Below are 19,789 nucleotides of genomic sequence, written 5' to 3'. Positions count from 1 at the left end.
AAAAAATAAAAAAATAAAAAAATAAAAATACCCTCTTTCTTCTTTTTTTTTTCCTTTTTCCCCCCAAATGCCATCATTTGCTGCTGTTCCATGGAGGTTGTGTACCCACCATGTTAGGCTTGCTCACTGTCAGTGTTTAACCTTTTCAATATGATGTCTCCAAGACCTTTGGTGGCCACTGTACGGTTGCAGAGAGCCTTTCTGTCTGCAGGTTTTCTCTCGTTAAATGCCCCCCCACCCCCACAAGGAGCAGGAAAAACATGCCGCACATGTGGCACGATTAGATAATTCTGCCGCCCAACATTTTGAGAACGCATAAACTCTGACATGGGTCTTATTTTGGTTACAAATTTGCGGAGGAAGGGTCTTTGAGTGACCCGATGTCTGTTCATTGTTGAGCTACTTCCAGGATGGGGAGACTTGAAGCGGGAGAGACACCGAAAGACCTCTCTCTGACAGAATCTAATCAAGAGTTGTCCTAACATATTACAACTGACTTAAGCTCTATCTTTCCTCCCCGTTAAGTCTCACTCACTCAGAATCAAAATAACCGGGAAGACAGAGGCGAGGGGAGAAAACGAGACGGAGGGAGAAGATTAGGCGATGGTGAAGGAAAAAAAAAAAAAAACACATCTCTTTCTGACTGAAATGGAAGACTACTTCCGGCTCCAATTTTCGGCATATGCCAGGGCGAGCTGCAGAAAGATAAATGAGCTTTCCAGTACCAAGAGGAAACTGATTCTCTATCTGGCGTGGCACTATTTACTGACATTAAGAATGATAATATCAATCAGCGAGCTGTCAGCAACCCAAGTGGGCTGCGAGGAGAACAAAGGTGCCACTGTCTCCCTTTTGATGCGCTTACAAGGAGATGTTGATGTACCTGCCATTCAGGTGCAAATAATGTCATCACCACACGCCCGGATCAGGACCTGCTGCTCCACCTTAGTGATGAGTAAAACTGCCCAGGGCTCTTTTCCCAAAGCTGGCGCGCGTAGCTGGGAAAAAAAAAATAAAATAAACCTGACGGGTTAATGAGGTTGCAATCAACACAACAAGAAGAGCAGCAGAGCACCGACATGTCTGCACTCCTCGTCTCCCTGTGAAATATAGCTGTGGGTAACAGATTTTTTTTTTTTTTTTTTTTACCTTTAGTGGTGATGAGCGGGAGAAAACACATGGCAACAGCATCAGGGATGTGTCTGTGTAATTACTTTTGGCCATCTTTCAAACCTTTCTCTCTCAGGAGAGAGATGTGTGACAACATATGACAAGAAAGCCAACAGGCTTTCCATACAGAATAATGGAATCCATCATCACTGAGGCAGACACACCTGTCTGGCTTTGAGAACAATGCCACACTGCCTATTTATTAGGTGCCAGAAAAGTTTATGTTTGTTCGGTGACAGTGACAGCAACTTGATCCTTTTCATTTTTGGAAGGGGGATCTCAAGCTTTGGGGAAAGGAGGAGGGAGGAGGGGAAAGTCTGACTCACATATTTTCTTCTCTCGCTGGTGCACAGCGAGTTCTCTTTCTTCCTGATAGCTGTCTGCTAAGAAGTCAGAAGACGAATAACAAAGACTGTCATTCTCCAGGAGGCTTTCACTAATTCTTTTTTTTTCCCCCCCTCACCACAAAATGATACATATTATATCCTTTTGACACTTCGAGTCCAGCGCCTTCTCAATCTCGCTCGCATTTGCGAGATGTAGCAAATTGCGTAGCAAAGCAGGGAGTGATTTAATTATTCATGCTCGTTTGATAACTGTATCCAGCAAAGGACATCACTGATTAACAACAAGAAACAATACGACTTGAATGTGACTGGCAACCTCCTCCAGAACCATTTCACACAAAACAGGAAATCCCTGAAAATCACATGTTGAGGTTTCTCGAGAAATTCCGACAGATAATGACGCCTGCAATTGTCTTCATAATCAAATTAGAGATGTAATTATCCGATTGAAAAGTATGTTTACTGTAAATGTTTGATGATGTTTTGAGTTAAACAGCTTAAAGACATTTCCAATGTTTTTTCATTGGGATTTTTTTAAAAATATGTAATTGGTTTTGTTTAAGTATTAAAAAAAACAAACAAAAAAAAAACACCAAACAAACTTTAATTCAAAGTGTCACAATATCCTTCCGAGATCGAGACAATTGGATTGAGCCGTAGAGTTTGTTGTTGGTGCGCGGCTGCTCAGTGGGCTATCACTTCAGTCTGACTGTCAGCCAGCCCTGTTGACAGAACAGTGCTGGCTGTCATCTTAACAGTTAATAATTAGGCTTCCTCCTGCCACAAAACAGAGTGCCACGGTGACAAAAGCCAATGGCAACCGAGGTGGCGGCTTGGCTGCCGCATTATAAATAGTCTGACCAGATGATTAATGAGAGGGGCCACCGAACTAAAGCAGCAATCTCGCACACAGACAAAGGCTGCCTGCACAGCTGCCTGCACACACACACACACACACACACAAATTTAACAAAACACAACAAGACAAGCCCCGTCCCCAGACAGAAACAAGAACTGAGGCAGAGTGGCAGGGAAAGTGGAAACATGCCAAGTAAATAAATTATTGAATTTCGACCGACAGCTTATGAAGGCTTTATTTAACCTCTGAGAGCTTTTGAGGGGGGGATCCTCATTAACATTTTGACACACTCGGATGAATGGTGGGGTCAGGCAGGTTGCAAATGCAGGGGAAGTTCAGGAGAGACGGGCGAATTCTTTTGTGATGATCGCGAAGTAGACATGGGAGATAAATGGAAAAAAAAAAAAAAAAAGAACGCGAGCGAGGGCCTCGGATAATTTCGATAATTTGAGGAGCTGGAATTTTTGCCTTTGTAAGCCAAAGTCTAATTTGTTTAGAGGAGATTTTTTTTAGCTGCCAAACAAAGGTTAGCTGAGGAAGGTTTCACAACAGGGTCCTCAGGTCGACACGAAAATCCTGGGAAGGTGCCGGCAGCAGCCTATAAGAGCACAGACGCTGCTAATGTATCAGTGGCAAAGTGAGACACGGTTCAGAGTAAATGCGTCTTATATTGCCTAAAAAGTTTAAGTGTTGTTTGCCTTACTTGCACTCAAATGGACGACAATGTCACTTTCCATAGAGTAAAACCATATATAATGTTGTCGGCGCGCTTCCTCTGAACATTTTAGTTCTATTAGTTCCGACTATGACTCATATTTTCCTCATCGCTCCCGTCACCTGCCTTTTATGTAACGCCACGGTAATATGGGCTGAGCGCCGCTTGCTGTTAATGCTACCCTTTACCATTTTCAAATTACACTCGTCAAAGACGACGTGTCAAATCAATCAAAGCGTGACAGCGAATGGATAACAATGATGACAATAGTGACAAATATCTGTTTTTCTCCTGAGGGACAGTTCCACAAACAAACATAGATGCTCTATTCCTCCACCGGTCAACAATTATCTTGAATATTTGGATGTGCGGTTGCTCCAAGCAGGTTTTTCCATTTGATGGGCCTTATTCTTCCCCTCCACTTTGCTGTGCTCAGCTGGCAGGGCTCTCAGTCGTCACAACATCTCCTTTTAATGCCCCTGACAGGGGGTTATTTGCTCCCATATATGTTTTCTCTCCAATTACACCATGGCAGGCTGGAGGCTGCCAAGCCACGCTGCTGAGATGCTGATGGTCACCTCTTTGACTAGTCCTTCCTGCCTCCTGCACTATATTTTTCATCTTTTTAGATTCTATTAGAGAGGAGGACTCTCTCATTTGTCTGTCCTTGGTCCAAAGTGTTGTTTAACACCTGACAAGCAGCAACACCACAATGCCAACTACTATTTGGCGAGAAAGGTAATATCGGAGTTCTATTCTCAATTTTTCCTTCAACGGTGTACGTTTGGTAAGAATACGGTATGAGCATGTTTAAAAAAAAATGGGAGACAGAAAAGGATTGTGTGCATGCAGTTGGTGGGTAATGGCAATAAAATTTTTTTTTTAAAAAAAGAGAATTTCAAGTCCAACAAGCGAAGCAGCTGTGGTATCGTGAGCAGTGGGATCCGAATGACCACACACACTTTCTTAATTATGTCAAAGTGCTGCTATTCCGAGACGAAGCGCAATGCTAATCCGCGCCGAAAACACATTCATGAGAATAATTTGCTTGATTCTTTGTGGCTGTTCGCGGCAATCAGGGTGATCAAAGACAAAGTAAAATGATGCCAAGGGACTGATATCTCAAATATACAAGATGCAAACCCTCTGAATCAATAGAGCAAAACAGACAGCATTTGTGAGTATAGCTTTAAGCCAAGTGGGATGCCAAATGCAAAGGCTGCCATTGATACCACAATGAAAAATGCATGATTTCAGAGAGCGCTCTTTTATCTACGAGGCAAGATCAATAGTGGGAAGGGGTTATGGAATCAAAGTTGTTTTGCTGATGCGGTAGTTAACTGACACTCTTAAAAACATCTGAACACAATTTGGGAGAACAAAGTGTGCTAAAAGACAATTGGAGGCGAGCAAGGTGAAGTTCTGTGGGTTGATAAACTTTCTTTTCACATTCGGGAAGGCGAAATCAAAAGCTGAGCGTACAGGGCACCAGAAGTCGGATTCATTTACCACTGACAAGCTCACGCGCAGGATCCCTGATACGCGTCTTTGTTTCTCGGCTTGAACTACAGCAAAGTAAAAAAAAAAACCAAAAAAAAAACCACCACTAATTCTAAATCAACAAGACGCTGTATTTGTTTTTCTCAGAAAGACACTCCATTGTTCTTCTGATACACTGACCCTCTAATCAGCCATTACGTTAGACTACTGTACTGCTGTCAAAGAAATTCTCCCTTAAGACAACACTAAAATGGACCGCAACATTGCGTGATGATTGCATGTGCGCCCCCACTAAGAGTATGTATGGATTTTTGTGCAACACGTAAGGACTCTGACATTGTAAATTCAAGCTGCACTGAACTGTACTAAGTTAATTCCCCTAGCCCACCCTCGCGCTACAAACCAAAACGTTAATTTCAACATGACGCTGACAGAGCTAATCATTCTGTAACTCTAGCCCTGCCTCTGTTCTGACCTTCGCCCTGCGAGCGGACTGAGGAAGAGCCAGCAGCTTTCAGCAGAGGCTTTGGCCCGTCTGGCCTGAGTGTGTGACAGGAGATGGACGGAGGAGAGGGGGGGGGTGGAGAGCGAGACAGAAAGGGTCACAGGATGGAGAAATAGAGACACAAGAGCGCGAGACAAGGAGACACAAAGAGAGAGGGAAACATGAGAGAGAGAGCGAAAGAGAGGCAATGAAAGTGAGCGAGCGTGACTGACAGACGGAGGATTCGTCACAGGTAAAGAGTGAAGGCTCTGGCCACAGAGGGACCTGGTGAGAAAGCTAACAGATAGCAATCTGAGTTATCACTCTGTGCCACGGCTAACAGCTAGCAGCTACCCTGTCACCGCTGCCTAAACAAGCCCAGTGTTTTCATCTCCATACACACAACGCGGCACTCTGTCTTTTCTTCTGATGGAGATAAGATGTATAAATTATGAGCAGCTGACAAAGTCTACTCCAGCGCCCCCGGCGTCTCATCAATCACTAGCCTGTGTGTCAGCAGGTAACTGACGTGGCCCCCGGAGGCACAGCCCCCTCTTTAGGTGTGTGAGTGTTTTTTTTTTTTTTTTTTGTTTTTTTCGTGTGTGTGCAAAAAAAATGTGTGTTTGCAACTGTGCAATCGGGGCTTTAGTACTGAGCATTGTGTCTGCGTGTCTATGTGAAAAAGGTTGTGTGAACAGCTGATTCAGTCTTAACTCCACGCTGCAAAGAGACACAAAGAAATGCACACAACCTACGCACACAAGCCAGACAAAAAAAAAAAAAGAAAAAAAAACAACTCCCGAGTATATGTGTGTGAACTCAAGGTTTTGCTGTTATACCTCGAGGTTATCTGATGTGCTGATGCACTCCAAAGAGAAACCAAAAAAATGCTAGAGAGAAGCGTGAAGGACTGAAATAGGCAACGCACAAAAACAAAAAAAAGGAAAGAGTGAAACCAGAAGCTGGCCTGTCGGGTGGAGTCCTGGATGCCGTAGAAGACCAGTGGTAGACCACCCAGTATGATTATTGGTATTAGCAATTTTCCATGAACCTCAGTTTCCCCCGTCTACATACGAAACACAGTCCGGGCCTGACAAATACACGTGCAAAACTGAACTACATACTGATTTCCTATTTAATCCTCAGACTTTATAAATTACGACACTCGAGTGTTAAACACATCATTGCTAAAGTAAGCAACATAATTACACAGTGTGTCAGCAAAACAGCATAATTACACGCTACAAGTTGTCAGTGTCTGATTTCACGTCGTTCCCATTTACGGGCCAATCACAGTCTTTTCACCACTCACGCTTACCAGGATTAAGGCTTGATTTTATTGCCATGATTACAAGCTGCAGCGTCCAAACGGCGCAAATTACAAGGTAATTACGCAGTTATAATGAAAACGATGGCCAATAAAATATGAGTATTCGCATTTTTTGGGATGTTTTGCCACTCAGTTGCTTTTACTGCAGTTTATGCATTTTTGCCCCCAGCACCAGCATGATAAAGAGCTTGATTTAGTTAATATGAATTTCCATTCAAGGACAGTTTTAAGTGAGGAAAAAAAAACAAAAAAAACAAACAAACAAAAAAAAAACCTAGAAATAACCGCATTCAATGAAACATTCATCCCTCTTGGACTGAATTGGTACATAACCTCGAACCGCATCGCTGCAAAAATTACACAATGTTTGTGTACACTAACCCTGCCCAAAACAGGTAGCTCGCGCACACAGTATCGATCCGCTGTCTTGAAGTGAAGTTCAAGAAGGAGAGAACGAAGCAGAAAAATTTGGACTCCCCACGGGGGAAGGGAGAAACAGCTCATCTCAGCACCAAAGAAAAGGAGGGCTGTCATGTTCTGTGTGATGAGCTGAAAGACTAGAGGCGGCCTGGAGCAGCAGGGTATTCCTTCCCCCCGTAAACAAACCTCCAAAAAACAAACAGTTCCACCCCGCAGAGAAGGAGATGGGACAGCGAGACAAGAGGGAAGGGCAGACAGGTGTCAGGAGAGAGTGACATATGTGACAGGGGCCAGTCAGAGAGAAGCTGGAGGAGATGAGAGGACGAGGGTGTCTTCATGAAAGGAGCATCAGACTTGTTGTCGCCCTCTTCCTGGCCTGCTGGTTCGGATTCTAGGCTGGGACTCCATGTTTTGATCACCCTGATATCTCATGAATTATGTACCATACGCCATTAGCATTAGTTAGAGCCGACGCAGTATCAATGATACTATTGTTTCGAGGAGGAGGGGGGGGGTCAAGTCCTGAGACACATTATCTTTGAAAACCCTTCTGGAGGGAAAGAAAGACGATGTCTGGAATTCAGCTGACAAAAGCACTCAGTCGTCCTGAAATCTGAAGAGTCTGACAGGATGTTAGCCCATCTGATCCACTGTCTCAATATTCCCTTACAGTGGGGGTGGAGGTTTGGGCGGGGGTGGGGGTGGGGGGGGGATGGACAGGCCATGCCTCACCGTGCTTTTAGCACAGGTGTGATGAAAGTCGGAGCCGCCGCAGCTCGACCCACCTCTCGGATTACCCCGAACACGTCTGGTGACGGACGTTTGCCAGTTGGCAGGCAAAACGCTGGGAAGTGATGCCCGTTGTGCCCTATCCATCTGCCTGCTGCATGGAAACAACATATCAGGTGATCCCCGGGGGGGGGGACTTATTATCATATCATATTAAACGTCTGGGATACGGGTTACAGTTGTAGGTCTTAACAAAATAAAAGATAGACGAAGTGGGCTGGTGGTACAAGGTCAGTGCTGTCATGTCTGACTGTGGACATCTCTGGCACCTCTGGGAGCCGCTTATCACCGTGAGATAAAGGAGGACGGGGAAGACAGACTAACAGAGAGCGAAATAGAGACCCATTGTCTGTCCGAACGGTTTCGTTTGCCACCCACTACCAGAGTACAGCATTTCCTGCATTCGCTTAATCAGACGTGATGAAACGACGAAACCTTTGTTCCACGCTGCCTGGAGAACCTCGCCTTGAAATAAAATATGTGTTACTAATCATGATTTACAGTGCATCTCGAGGGATATCTTCTTACAGACCTTTACGGCTCATTGGCTCCGACTGAATTTCTTAAGTATGGTACACGTGCATAGAAGTCCGACCTGCTCTGGGAAGAGGCACTGCGAATCTGTCAGCTCGCAAATGAGCGCCAGCTGCAAATATAAACCGAATGAGGCGGTCAGAGGTTACAACGCCTTTGATAACCGATGAAAGATGCAAATAATTGAACACAGATTAAAACATTTTCTTTTGCTTAAAACGTATTGTTTTAGCATGTAAAGGAGTCAGATGTTGTCCTTTAATCGCACGTTTCAGAAGGTGTGAGCTTCTAACTTCACCCGAGCTCTCAAAGAGAACACATTCTTCTATCGTGGCGTTAATGATCTTCACCCACTTCGCTGCCCGGCTGTGCCCTGCCGCCCCATGCCAGTCCTTCACAGCCCTCTCCGACACCCCCGTGAATGACAGAAGAATGCTGCTCGAGTGTCACTTGACCCCTCTGCCCCCGCGGCGACCCCCAGTGCACCCTGGGCAGCGTTCACTCTTTCACATATTTCCACTGCTAAACAAGAATGTCTCCCTCTCCTCCTCTGTCTCAATTTAATATCCTCTTTACCGCCGTCCAATTCTCCCATCACCCTAGCTTCTCTCGCCCTTCCCTTTTTTTTTTTTCCGCCTCTATTCAAAACTTGAAAAAAAAAAAAAAAAGAGACAGAGAGAGAGAAAGAGAGAGAAAAAAAAAACGCCTCTCCACCGGTAAAAAACACAGGAGTGGCTATTCAGAGTGTGATTGTTGGGAAAATGGGGCCGGCTGTGTTTGTGAAATGCAGAGTGGGAGAGAGTGTGTGCATTTTTGGACACATGCATATGAAGAGGTGCCCACTTCAGACTTACATACGAACTGAAGGGCTAAACAGTCTCTTGCGTCTTTCAAAAAAAGCAGAGGGCCACAAAGTGTGGGACTGAATTCACACCATCGAGCGGTGATGAAAAAAGTAATCAGATCCCCCACTCGAGTAAAAGTACCAATACGGCACTGTTAAAGTACTCCACTGCAAGTGCAAGCCATGCATTCAAAATCATCACCAGAGTAACCACCTGCTGCTGCTAACGTTGCTGCTATCATTAGCTAGTTAGCTCAATTAGCCGTGCAGCTTTAAGTCCGGTGTTGCTGTTCCCATTAGTAGCACAGGAGCTTTGAACCAGGGCTAGCTGGTTAGCATGCTTCAGTAGAAATCTCTACAAAACAACACATAGACTTCATAATGTCAAAACTGTATGTTGCAACTTCAATCTTTCGGTTTAACACAGACATTCGCATTCTTAAATCAACGCATGTATTTGAAGGGAGTGGAAATTAAGCGGTCACACACATGTAGTGGAGACGGAGTGGGGCAGAAGTATAAAGTTGGGTAAAACAGGAAGCGTCTGACTCGCTGAACATTTGGGCCACGTGCAATAAATCCTTTATTTATTTGCCTTTGCGCAGACCTCTTGAAAACCTCCTCGCTATCAATCCATCCTTGTACAGTTCATCTCATAACACGAAGTGCCTTCCTTAGGCGAAATGCGCGTGGCGCTGACGTTATTGAAACTGTACGTTCGCTCTCTGTCACTCGGACGCGAGGCTCCTGACAGACTAAGCCCTTAATGCAGCAGATTTGACTGGTTAATCCTGTGGAAAAAAAAAAAAAACATTCTTTTTGTCTCGCAGGTGGGAAGGTCGCACAGCGAGGGCCCGTCTCCCTTGAACCTACAGTATGCCTCCCGTCTTAGCCTCCAACCCAAACATGCTCCAGCCCTCATCACTGGCCTCTCTCACCCCTCCCCAGCCGTCTTACCCACCCGCATGCATAAGCTACAAAGCTGGAGGTGTCAAGACTACCTGTCTCAACAGCACCCCCCCTGCCTGACCTGCGGATAGCCCTCAGGGACATTAATTATAGAGTAGTCTGACTTGTTGAGAGGAAAGAGACAGACAGACAGACAGAGAGAGGGGGAGAGAGAGAGAGAGAGAGAGAGCAGAGAAAAGATAAATGCAGAGATGTTGTTACAGAAGCTGTCACCTCCTAATCATGTCATCCTGCTGTACAGAGGTGATGCTGAGGCTTTACTCGATCGGGTTTCCCATTCATCACCGGGGGCTGCTGGTGTTGGGAGGACGCTGAGGGCAAATGTAGAACGGGGGACTCTCAACTTCCCACAGCGTTCAAATTTTAAACTCGTAACGTCCAAACCTGTCTGTGTGTGTCTGAAGAATCACCGAGATCGTAGTCCGAGGATTTTTTTATTCCGATTGCTGAGCGCAGACTATCCCCCGTCACCTCAACGTTGAAATCTCCATCGGCCTGTCCTTTCACACGCCAGCGTTAGATCACGGCGTGCACATGCAGCGCATCTGGCTGTTTACACGACGGGATGGGATGAAACACCGCATAGGTAGTGTGTCTGTTCAAGGACCACTTAAAAGGAACACAACGCTGCATCCATTCCTGAGTGTTCACTACTGTGCTTGCGGGCAAAAAAACAAAAAACAAAACAAAACATGGATCTATGATGAAATGACAGTCCTGCGTGTGTTTTTGAGTTATTGTGTCGACGACGACGTCTACTCCGCAAGCATGGGTAGACAGTGAACTGCCACCATGTGATCAGAGCAATCTGTCCAAACAAATGGAAGCTTCTCTTGCACATTACCGTGTTAGATTAGACGACTCTCGGTCATTTGATTCCCCACCGTCTCGACAGCTCCCGTTTCTAATGGACCGAGTGGGATTTCACAAATCGTGAAATAGGGAGAGGTCAACGTGTTTGAAGGTTACCCCTGTCGGGGGAATCAAAATAAATAACGTTCAGGTGTGCTATTCTGTGTCAGGTGAGTGTCTTAATGATGCCAAGTTAACACATACTAAATAACAGTGTCTCCCTACGCACTGACAGCCTCAGAAATAATTGACCAGCGTGCTCCAAACTGAGACGCAGTAGGCAGAGAATTCAATCCTGCAGCTGACAGAACCCATTGAGCATGTCACTAGATTTTGCATTATACACAAAGCAATGTCAGGTCAGGGATGCGGCCTCCTGCTAGTTATTTGCGATTGCATCTCTGAGGGTAAATTACCTGGCTCTCCATAATATGGTCTAGTTAACTAATTTCCTGACAGCGCGCTGTCTCATAAAGAAAAGTCTCAGATTTACTGCCTGTCAAAAACATGATGGACTGTTTTTTCTTTTTTTTTTCTTCCTTCTTTCTTTTCACCAAATGCTTGGCAGCCTCTCAACTAAGAGCTCATATTCAATATCCTCTCTCGGTGTGCCGAGGACATCTCTGATTCCAGACAAAGACGTTACGGCTGAAAATGAACAAAAAAAGAAACATAACCTTATTATGTTTGAAGGCTACCAGCAGTGTGTCATTTCATCCACAAGTTCCCATGCAGAAAAAAAAAATTACAGCTGGCGGGAGGTGGGCGGTTGCAAAGTGAAGTAGCGTAGTCCTCTCGGTAAGGATCCATTATCCATTATCCTGGCGACCCCTGCGCATTGACAAGCGCGCACATACATTATATGGTGTCCTGTCATTTTGTTGTTATACATGTGTAAATCATTCGCTCTCTGTCAGAAAGGAGGCTTTGACAACAAAACCTCACCTCACCAACGGGGTCATGGGGAAACTGAATCTCACGCTGCAAACAAAGCATAGTTTTACCTGCGAGAGCGAGGCCTGCCACTGATAGCGACAAAGACGACAATAGCTCAGTGATGGTGTGAAGACTGCCTTCAAGCTATACTGTGCGGGGGGAACAATGCAACCCCCACCACCACCACCACCTCCACCTCCACGGTACCCAACAGTGTCTGTTTTAAAGTTCACAAAGCAGCACGATGGTCTGGCTCATCTTTCTTTTCTCTCTCTCTCGCTCTCTTTTTCTATACGTGTAGCCATTCAAGCTGGACAGTGTGGCCTATCATCGTCTCGGCAATGACAGTAGGTGGAAACGCTAGCTTTCATTACACAAAGTATAAATAGTGTAATCTATCAGCCCTGCCAATCAGGATGATTGATTATGGGCTGTCAGGGAGGAGAGTGACACATTAGAAAAGTTTGGTTAACAATGCCTGTAGCTGGTGCGGGGCTGCTGCCACCCAGCCCAGTGATTAATGTGTTGTCAGCCTGTAATCCCACACCCACGCTTAATGAGGCAAGAATTTATCATCTCGGCAGAGTGGCAGATGTCAGGGGGAAAGGAATCCAAGTGGCTGGAAACAATATACTTTTTCTAGCCCGCGCTTGACATGTCTGACAAGCTCGAAAAAAAAAAAAAAAAAAACCCACAAAGAAGGTCTGTGTAAGCACAAACTTCAGCGGAGGGACTTTCGGCTCTGGCGCTGTCCTCTGTTGCACGCACATGAAAGTCGCTGCTGAAAGAAGACTCCGTCTCCATTAGCACTGTAGTGAGGAGGAGACATAACGGGTGTAATGGATTAATACTCGGGGAGAGAAAAGTTGGATATTTGAGGAAAGCCGTTTCACACAAATCCGCTGAAGTAAAACTCACTGTGGTCCCTTTTGCATCGACTCTATCCACCTCATCTAACACAGAGTTTAAGCTCTAACGTTCATTAACTTTTTTTTCCCTATTTTTTTAAATGGCGTATCCACATCTGCATGACTTAAACAACAACAACAACTTTACTCGAATTATCTGATTAAAAAAAAAACAACAACCCGAATGCGAATTAAAGCCACGCCGCCTCGAGAGGGTGCACATGACAATCAACTTCAAAGCCAACTATAAATGCGAGCGCTGAAACAGTGATTAATGTGCACTGTCGACATCAACTAAAAGAGACAAGGCAAAGAACTAACTGATCTCTTTGAGAGATTTAAAGTTTGGCACATTTCTGTGGAAACACCCGGTGGGGTGGGGAGGGGTGAGGGAGAAAGATGGAAAACACTAAGCCAGCTGTCTCTCATTAGGCTAGCAGCATCTTCCTGTCACCGAAGAGACCAACAGGGAGGATTAGCTCTGATTGGACTGATAGGCCAACGCGCTGGGACGCTGCACTATGTAATAGCTAAAAGCATCATTTGATAAGACGAGCGATTGAAGAAATGCCTTAGCGGCTATCATTCGGCTGCAGCAGTGCAGTGCAGCGGTGTTGATTTTTGCAACCCTTTGGCATTCCGCGAAGGAAAGTTCAGAAAAAAGACAGTGTTATGGCGGCGCAGGCTCTGATTGCCTTTTTTTAATTATAAGGGTTCAAGAATACTGGAGAACGAAAATGTTTTTTGTTTTTTTTCCCCCTGTAGATTTCTGTGTCTGAACACTGAAAATAGCAAAATTACAATGAAAACCTGGCCCTTCCCGGAGGCATCTATAAAAGGATCTAGCTTGGAACAGTACGTGTAAAAAGCAAAGGCTTTGTAGCTTGCCAATCCCAGGCCCTCAATATTATTACGCTAATAAAACCTTAACAAAGACTTTCATTTTACAGATAAAAAAAAGAGGAAAGTTATGTGAATGCTGCCATTATTTGTCAGAGTTTATGAAAACTTTATATCAAAATGGGAGAGGGAGACGTCTCATTATTGCCGGCCAGCCTTGGCCCTGTTTTCTGACAGGCCTCAAACTCCACTGCTAAACACAAGAGACGTCGAGACAACAAATGCTTCACCACAGAGGCGTTCCTCCTCTGTACTCGATGCCAGCAGAAGAAGAGGAAAATCAGTTAATGCAACTCGGCCACTTCGGTGTCTCATAAAAGCCCTCGCAAAAAAAACACATGTTTGTTTTTTACGCTCAGGGTTTCGCCAAAAATGAATAATACATCCATCATCGCTGCCTGCGAGAGTGACGTGACACATGGGTCACGCACCCCGTGTCTCCGGGCTTTGAAAGAGGCAATAAATCAATCTTGGCACTATTACTTACAATTAATTGTGCTTTAAAGTTTTACAGTGTGTTTATGATATGCAGGGCCTGGATGATTTATGTGGACAGTGTGAGTCACTCCCTCTAATTGCTGTTGTTTTCCCGGCTTGTAACCCCTGCGCGACCTCTCGGTTTCAGCTGCCAGAGCGCTCAGAAGAACCGGGCTCGTCGCGCTGGTCCAAGCATTGGACAGGCTTAGACTTCAGCAGTCAAAAAAAAAAAAAAAAAAAAAAAAAAAACAGCTGCAGAAAAAACACACACACACACACACACACACACACACAAATGGAGTCACTCACGGATACTGACAGACAGATACCTGGGAGAATGAGCACGTGGCTCGCCGAACGTATCCCTCCATTCCCTCCATCATTCAAACCAAACAAGTCCGGGCAATCATAAACAGCTGTTTTAACATTAAGGACATGCTGTCATGAAAAGACAGAGAGCAGCGCTGCCACAAGTGATGCAATTAACAGATAACAAGCGTTATGTAAGAACGTAATTTGAAAGCGAGCAGATCTCAATATGTCAGTGGGTTTATTTGTCGGAACATAAAGCAGACAGGCACTCAGTATGGTTACATTTAGCCGACGACTCCTACTCAGCCCGCGTCGCTGTCCTTACCCGACCTACTGTACACATATTGAATCAGGAATGCGTTGTGAGAGAAAGGTGACAGATCAGGTCCCCGGTGCATGCACAGAATCAAGCAGAGAGTGAAGGTAATAAACATCCTCTCGCAGCAATCTGTTGGGTTACATTTCCTGCCCCCATCGAGAGCCGTATTCTTTGAGTTTCCTCTGAGGACGCATTTGTTCGGTAAAATGATTCAGCAAACCCACTGAAGGCACATTCACAAAGCGCTATATTGCATGCTGTTTGTTATGTTTGAGAGCTTCGGGGAACTCATAACTCTGAAGCGCAGACACGGACATGGCAACGTGCTTTACAGGGTACATCCGAGACTCGGAAAAGGAAGCAAAACAGCCGACCTATAGCAAAATGCCTCCTCTTTTTTCTGGGGTTGCGTTGCAATAAAAAAAAAAAAAAAAAAAAAAAAAAAAAAAGAACCACAATCATGCACAATCGTGGGTCTCAAAAACCCATGCAGTCTATCTTAGATTTGGACCACTCCCTTCGGTGCAAACTTAAAATGAACCGCTGTCTGCCGCAGAGTAAAACAGGTTAGTGTCTGGGGGAGAAAAAAAAAAAAAAAAACGAACTGAAAAGATCCACTTGAGGACTTTCCTGGCTCTGTCACTGTCAATTCCCTTGAAGAACCGTTACCCTGTGTGCAGAGGCTCATGGGACCCGGGAGCTGGCTCAAGCCACCCTGCAATGCAGTCTGCTTTACATTATACGCAGAGGGATGTGGGGAGAAAGAAAAAAAAAAAAAGAAAAAAAGAAGTGTGTTCATGCTTGAAAATCAAGTCAAATACTTCGTCCAGGCAAAATCTAAGTGACATCCGAGGAACATTTATACCCGCTGACGTAGCTACCAAGCTGTGCTTAGTGAGGGGGACCATGGAGTTACTTCATTCACTGTGAAACACTCTTAAACATGTGGCAAGGAGTAAATGTTATTCTACTAGTTAAATTTGCTACGCGCCTTTTTTTTTTTTTTTTTTTTACTTAGCAGTGCTCGGGATGTGAAAACAGAATGTGCTGTCACAGTGTTTTGATAGACATGGCCAGTTTAACCCAAGGGTTCAACAGCATGATGCAGGCTCCGTGGCGCAGCGGAGGGAGGCGGAGGAGCCGAGCCAAGAAGTACCACATGTATTTTCCGAAAGCGGCCCAACGCAGTCCAAGTGGCTCTGCGTGGTTTAACGCCATTTCATTCCGTGACCTCTAAGTCCTCAAAGAGAATTATCACATTATAGCATTCCAACACGCCCAATTTCCCAAAATACAGCTCAAGGCTTTTCCACTCTGACTCTGCTCAGTGTTGTGGGTTCGGGAAAACACTTCAATCGTTCCCGCTGTGTGTGTGTGTGTGTGTGTGTTTTTTTTTTTTGTTTACTTCAGGTATTTTTATAGATTTTATTCTCTCTCTCGCTTGTCTTGGTCACTTCTCATCTGTTTCCGTCTTACTACTCGTCCTTTCCACTCACAACCGCGATAAAGCAAAAAAAAATAAAAAATAAAAATAAAAAACGAAAGAGAAAATGACCCCCCTTTGAGTTTGAAGCAAACGGGGACAAGTCAGGGACAGCTCATCGTCACCCACTTACGATGTCATGGCCACTAGTGCATGAAGACACACAACAATTAAAGAAGAAGCGACACAATTATCCTCAGTGTATGAACATGACTATCTTATTTGGAAGGCAATTCTCTTGTTTGCTACTTGTCTGTCTTCACAGCGAATGTTTGACTCAGTGACCTGAAAGCAGGCATTTTTCTAAAGGCAGCAACTTTTTCTTAATAAGGTGCCAGTGTGTGTGTGTGTGTGTGTGTGATTATGGGCTGTGTAAATAAACCTGATTTGATTTCCACTGGTGTGAAGATGACTTAAAATGTAACTTCAGAGACAGATTGTATATAATTCAAGTCTAGAATAAGTAAATGATGTTGAGAATAATGCAGTCTTTTCGATAGCAGCGCATGCGGCGATGCGACCTCTCATTTCCAATTAAAGTGGCCATGATTAAAACAAAGAAAGTCTTTGTGGTAAACTCTAAACACTCATTAGGTGACAGAATTACTACGGACAGTTCCACTGCAGTTTACAGAAGTCCCCTCTTTGATAGATAAGCATCGCTCAAGGATGCAAGTCACCTTTCGACAAGAAGTTCAAGAAAAAAAACGACAAAAAACACACACATTATCATGGAAAAATCTATTTTAGTTTTGTTTTTTCAAAATGACCAGAAACGGAGGTACACACGGCTGTGTAGAATGAGAGTCCACCGTTGGAAATATGTAGGTATGTATGTGTGTGTGGCTGTGCATGTACGTGCACGCGCCTGAGTGGACCTCTTCCTGCGAACAGCCAATCGACTGTCTGGTTGTGATTTGAGCGACACGGAAAACATTGGGAATGTACGAAAAGTTATGGTGTTCAGATTGTGCTAAAGACCATAGCCGCTTTATCAGAACCATGTGGCGGCGCTCGGTGCCACGCCATAATGGCATGATTGAAAAGGAGTTAAAACTGTGGTCGCAATCCACTCCAATGGGCTCGAGAGAGGTCCCGAAAGTTCAGCGCTGTCTCTTTTCATGGCGAGTCCGCTAACTATTCCAATACGCGCATCACGCAGTGGGAATGATCTGATAGAAAAGGGGCTCTTTCTTCAGATTTATGCTGTCATGAGTGGGCATGTACCGCTGTAACCCTGCTGCAGTTGCTGCTGTTTCTATGGTTTCAATTTATCTACTCCAAACAGCAGGAAGGAGATTTGTCATAGGGGGAAAAGAGGAAAAATGACTGAGGAGAAACATTTTCAAACGATACACCCAAAAGTAAGATAATTTCAGAAATAAACCTTTTAGATCACGTCTGCGGTCTCGTGTTTTCTTCCTCCCAATACTTGCACTAATTGAGACTCAAATGGTGGCACAAGCGACAGCGAGACAGCTAATTACCGTCTTTTGTAATGAAGCAAATGGCAGACACTGTACCACGAGCCACTGTTATGAGCAACACCCTGCTGTACCAGACATAAAAGCAACACAAATATCTAATTATGCCATCATCTCTCCTCGCTTTCCCCTTCTGGTGCAGACATTTCATTAATTGGTGGCCCGCACTATTGGTCAGCTTACAATCACTCCGATGATGTGGACAATTAGAGCCGGGAGGTACTCATGGCTCATCAAGTCTGTGGTAGTTGACACATCACATCTCATCTAACTCAAAGCAAACGTTATGGAAATGCTGCTGTGACATCTCAGGGCCCGGACGTGGAATGTGTCCAGGCAAGAAAAAAAAAAAAAATTCTCTTCATTGTGCCGACTCAGTCAAACACAGCTAGTAAGGAACAGTAGATAATGCAGAAGAAGAAGTACGTTCAGGGGGATGAAATACTCAATGTGCAATGGGGGGTAGACGCCTTTTCATCAAAGCTGTAACCTTTTACTTTGCATCGGGAATAAATAATCATATACAGCAGGTTCAGCAACACAAAGACACAAAAACACACACTTCATGTCAGCTAGAATCAGTGATTATCTCTCCTTTCATCTGAGGCTGTGGCGACAAAGGCAAACATTTCTTTTCCACTGACAAGCTATGTAAATAATATCTTATAAAGTGACTTTACCCTGCCAAAAAGCATTGTAGAGGTCCTTAGTTTCTTTTCATATAAAGTGGATGAGCAGTGTTTTCATTCCACTTCTCCACATCCACCAAACATGCCAGACTGAGGTTAAATTATTTCAATGTTTTTTTTTTTTCGCTTTCTCGCTTGCCACGCGCATGAAGAATCAAGAACAAAGCATAGCATGAACTGACACTAAAAGAGCGCGCTATCTTGGCTGATTGTCTGAGACAATAAATATTTTGTTTTCCACGTGCACTCTTAAACCCGACATCGACTCACGTGCTTCTGATTTGTCATCGGATGCCTTTGCTCCTGCTACTCCCGATCCATTTTTACCTCCCAGGCTCGCTGTCAGAGCCCCAGAGACCTTGGAACGACAAAGCTCCGCTGATCCAAACGGTAAATATTTCATGACCTCACAATTACATGAAATCAAATCTAGGCAAAAGCCGTTCATTTATATTGCAGTATCAAACACTGTTGGGTGGGGGGGGGGGGGTGGAGAAGGGATGAACTGGGTGTATCTCTGAACCTCTCGAACTCTAATTAGTCTGTGTATGCCCAAAACAAGAGAGGGAGGAATAAGTGCACGGGCTCGGGATAATTAAGCGATTGTGAGCGGCGTGTACGTGAGCTGTCACTCCAATCGCCAGCCATGTCACACTGGGCAACACAACTGCGACCGGACAGCCGGCCGTCGTCTTTGATCTGGGGCTCATGCATACAGAATCGGGTCAAGCCGTGGTCACACACATGCAACGCGCGCACACACCCGCACACTCGGAAAGCGATAGTAAAAAAGGAGACTTTTTTTTTTTCCCCAAAAGGCCACAGTGCCAGGACCTCTGTAAAGGGAGCCTGACGATCAAGCATGCACAGGACGAAGGGGAGGATAAAGGAAAAGAATAGAGGAGGGGAAGAAAGGGATGAATGTGACAAATCCACTCAAGACTTCAAAGAGACTGAAAAACAAAAAAAACAAAAAAAACAAAAAAGCTTAACTTACAGCTTCCGACTTAGGTTTGACCACTTTCATGAACGCTCCTCTCGCCGATGCCTCCATCACTTCTTTTTTTGTCACCTTCCTGGTGTCCAGAAACTTCAGCTGGGGCAACTTGTGCAGAACAAAGTACCTGTGAGAAAGAAAAAAAAAAAAACAACAACAACAACAATTCAGCTCTACTGTACCGCTGCCATGAAAGGTCTCCTCTTAGGCCCATTGTTGACAAAGAGACAAGCAGCGAATCTGAGGAAGTGTGTAAACCGTCATATACTAATCAAACTGACACGCATTCTAATATGTAAATGCGCGCATCAACTGAACTTGAAAAGAGGCTGTGTTTACTCGGATTTTTAATGCTGATGCAGATTTAATGGTGATATTTTTCTTGTATGTTATAACCTTCAAAGCTGATAAGAATAAGTAGGATATATAAATAGCACGAAAGGAGATACAACCCGTCTGCCAGAGCTGTCA

General features: G+C 44.6%; 1 protein-coding gene across 3 annotated transcripts in view; it reads right to left on the bottom strand.

Moving 5' to 3' along the window:
• The window catches only part of lrmda (leucine rich melanocyte differentiation associated), a 222,283-nt gene that overhangs the window by 46,858 nt on the left and 155,636 nt on the right, over positions 1–19,789 (bottom strand). For all 3 annotated transcript variants that reach the window (XM_037124392.1, XM_037124391.1, XM_037124393.1), the window contains one exon: positions 19,319–19,445. In XM_037124392.1, coding sequence (XP_036980287.1) covers positions 19,319–19,445 — 127 coding nt within the window. The remainder of the gene's footprint in view (positions 1–19,318; positions 19,446–19,789) is intronic.

Source organism: Acanthopagrus latus, chromosome 15, assembly GCF_904848185.1.
Source record: "Acanthopagrus latus isolate v.2019 chromosome 15, fAcaLat1.1, whole genome shotgun sequence".
NCBI lineage: Eukaryota > Metazoa > Chordata > Actinopteri > Spariformes > Sparidae > Acanthopagrus > Acanthopagrus latus.
This window is presented reverse-complemented; position numbering and strand designations above follow the sequence as displayed.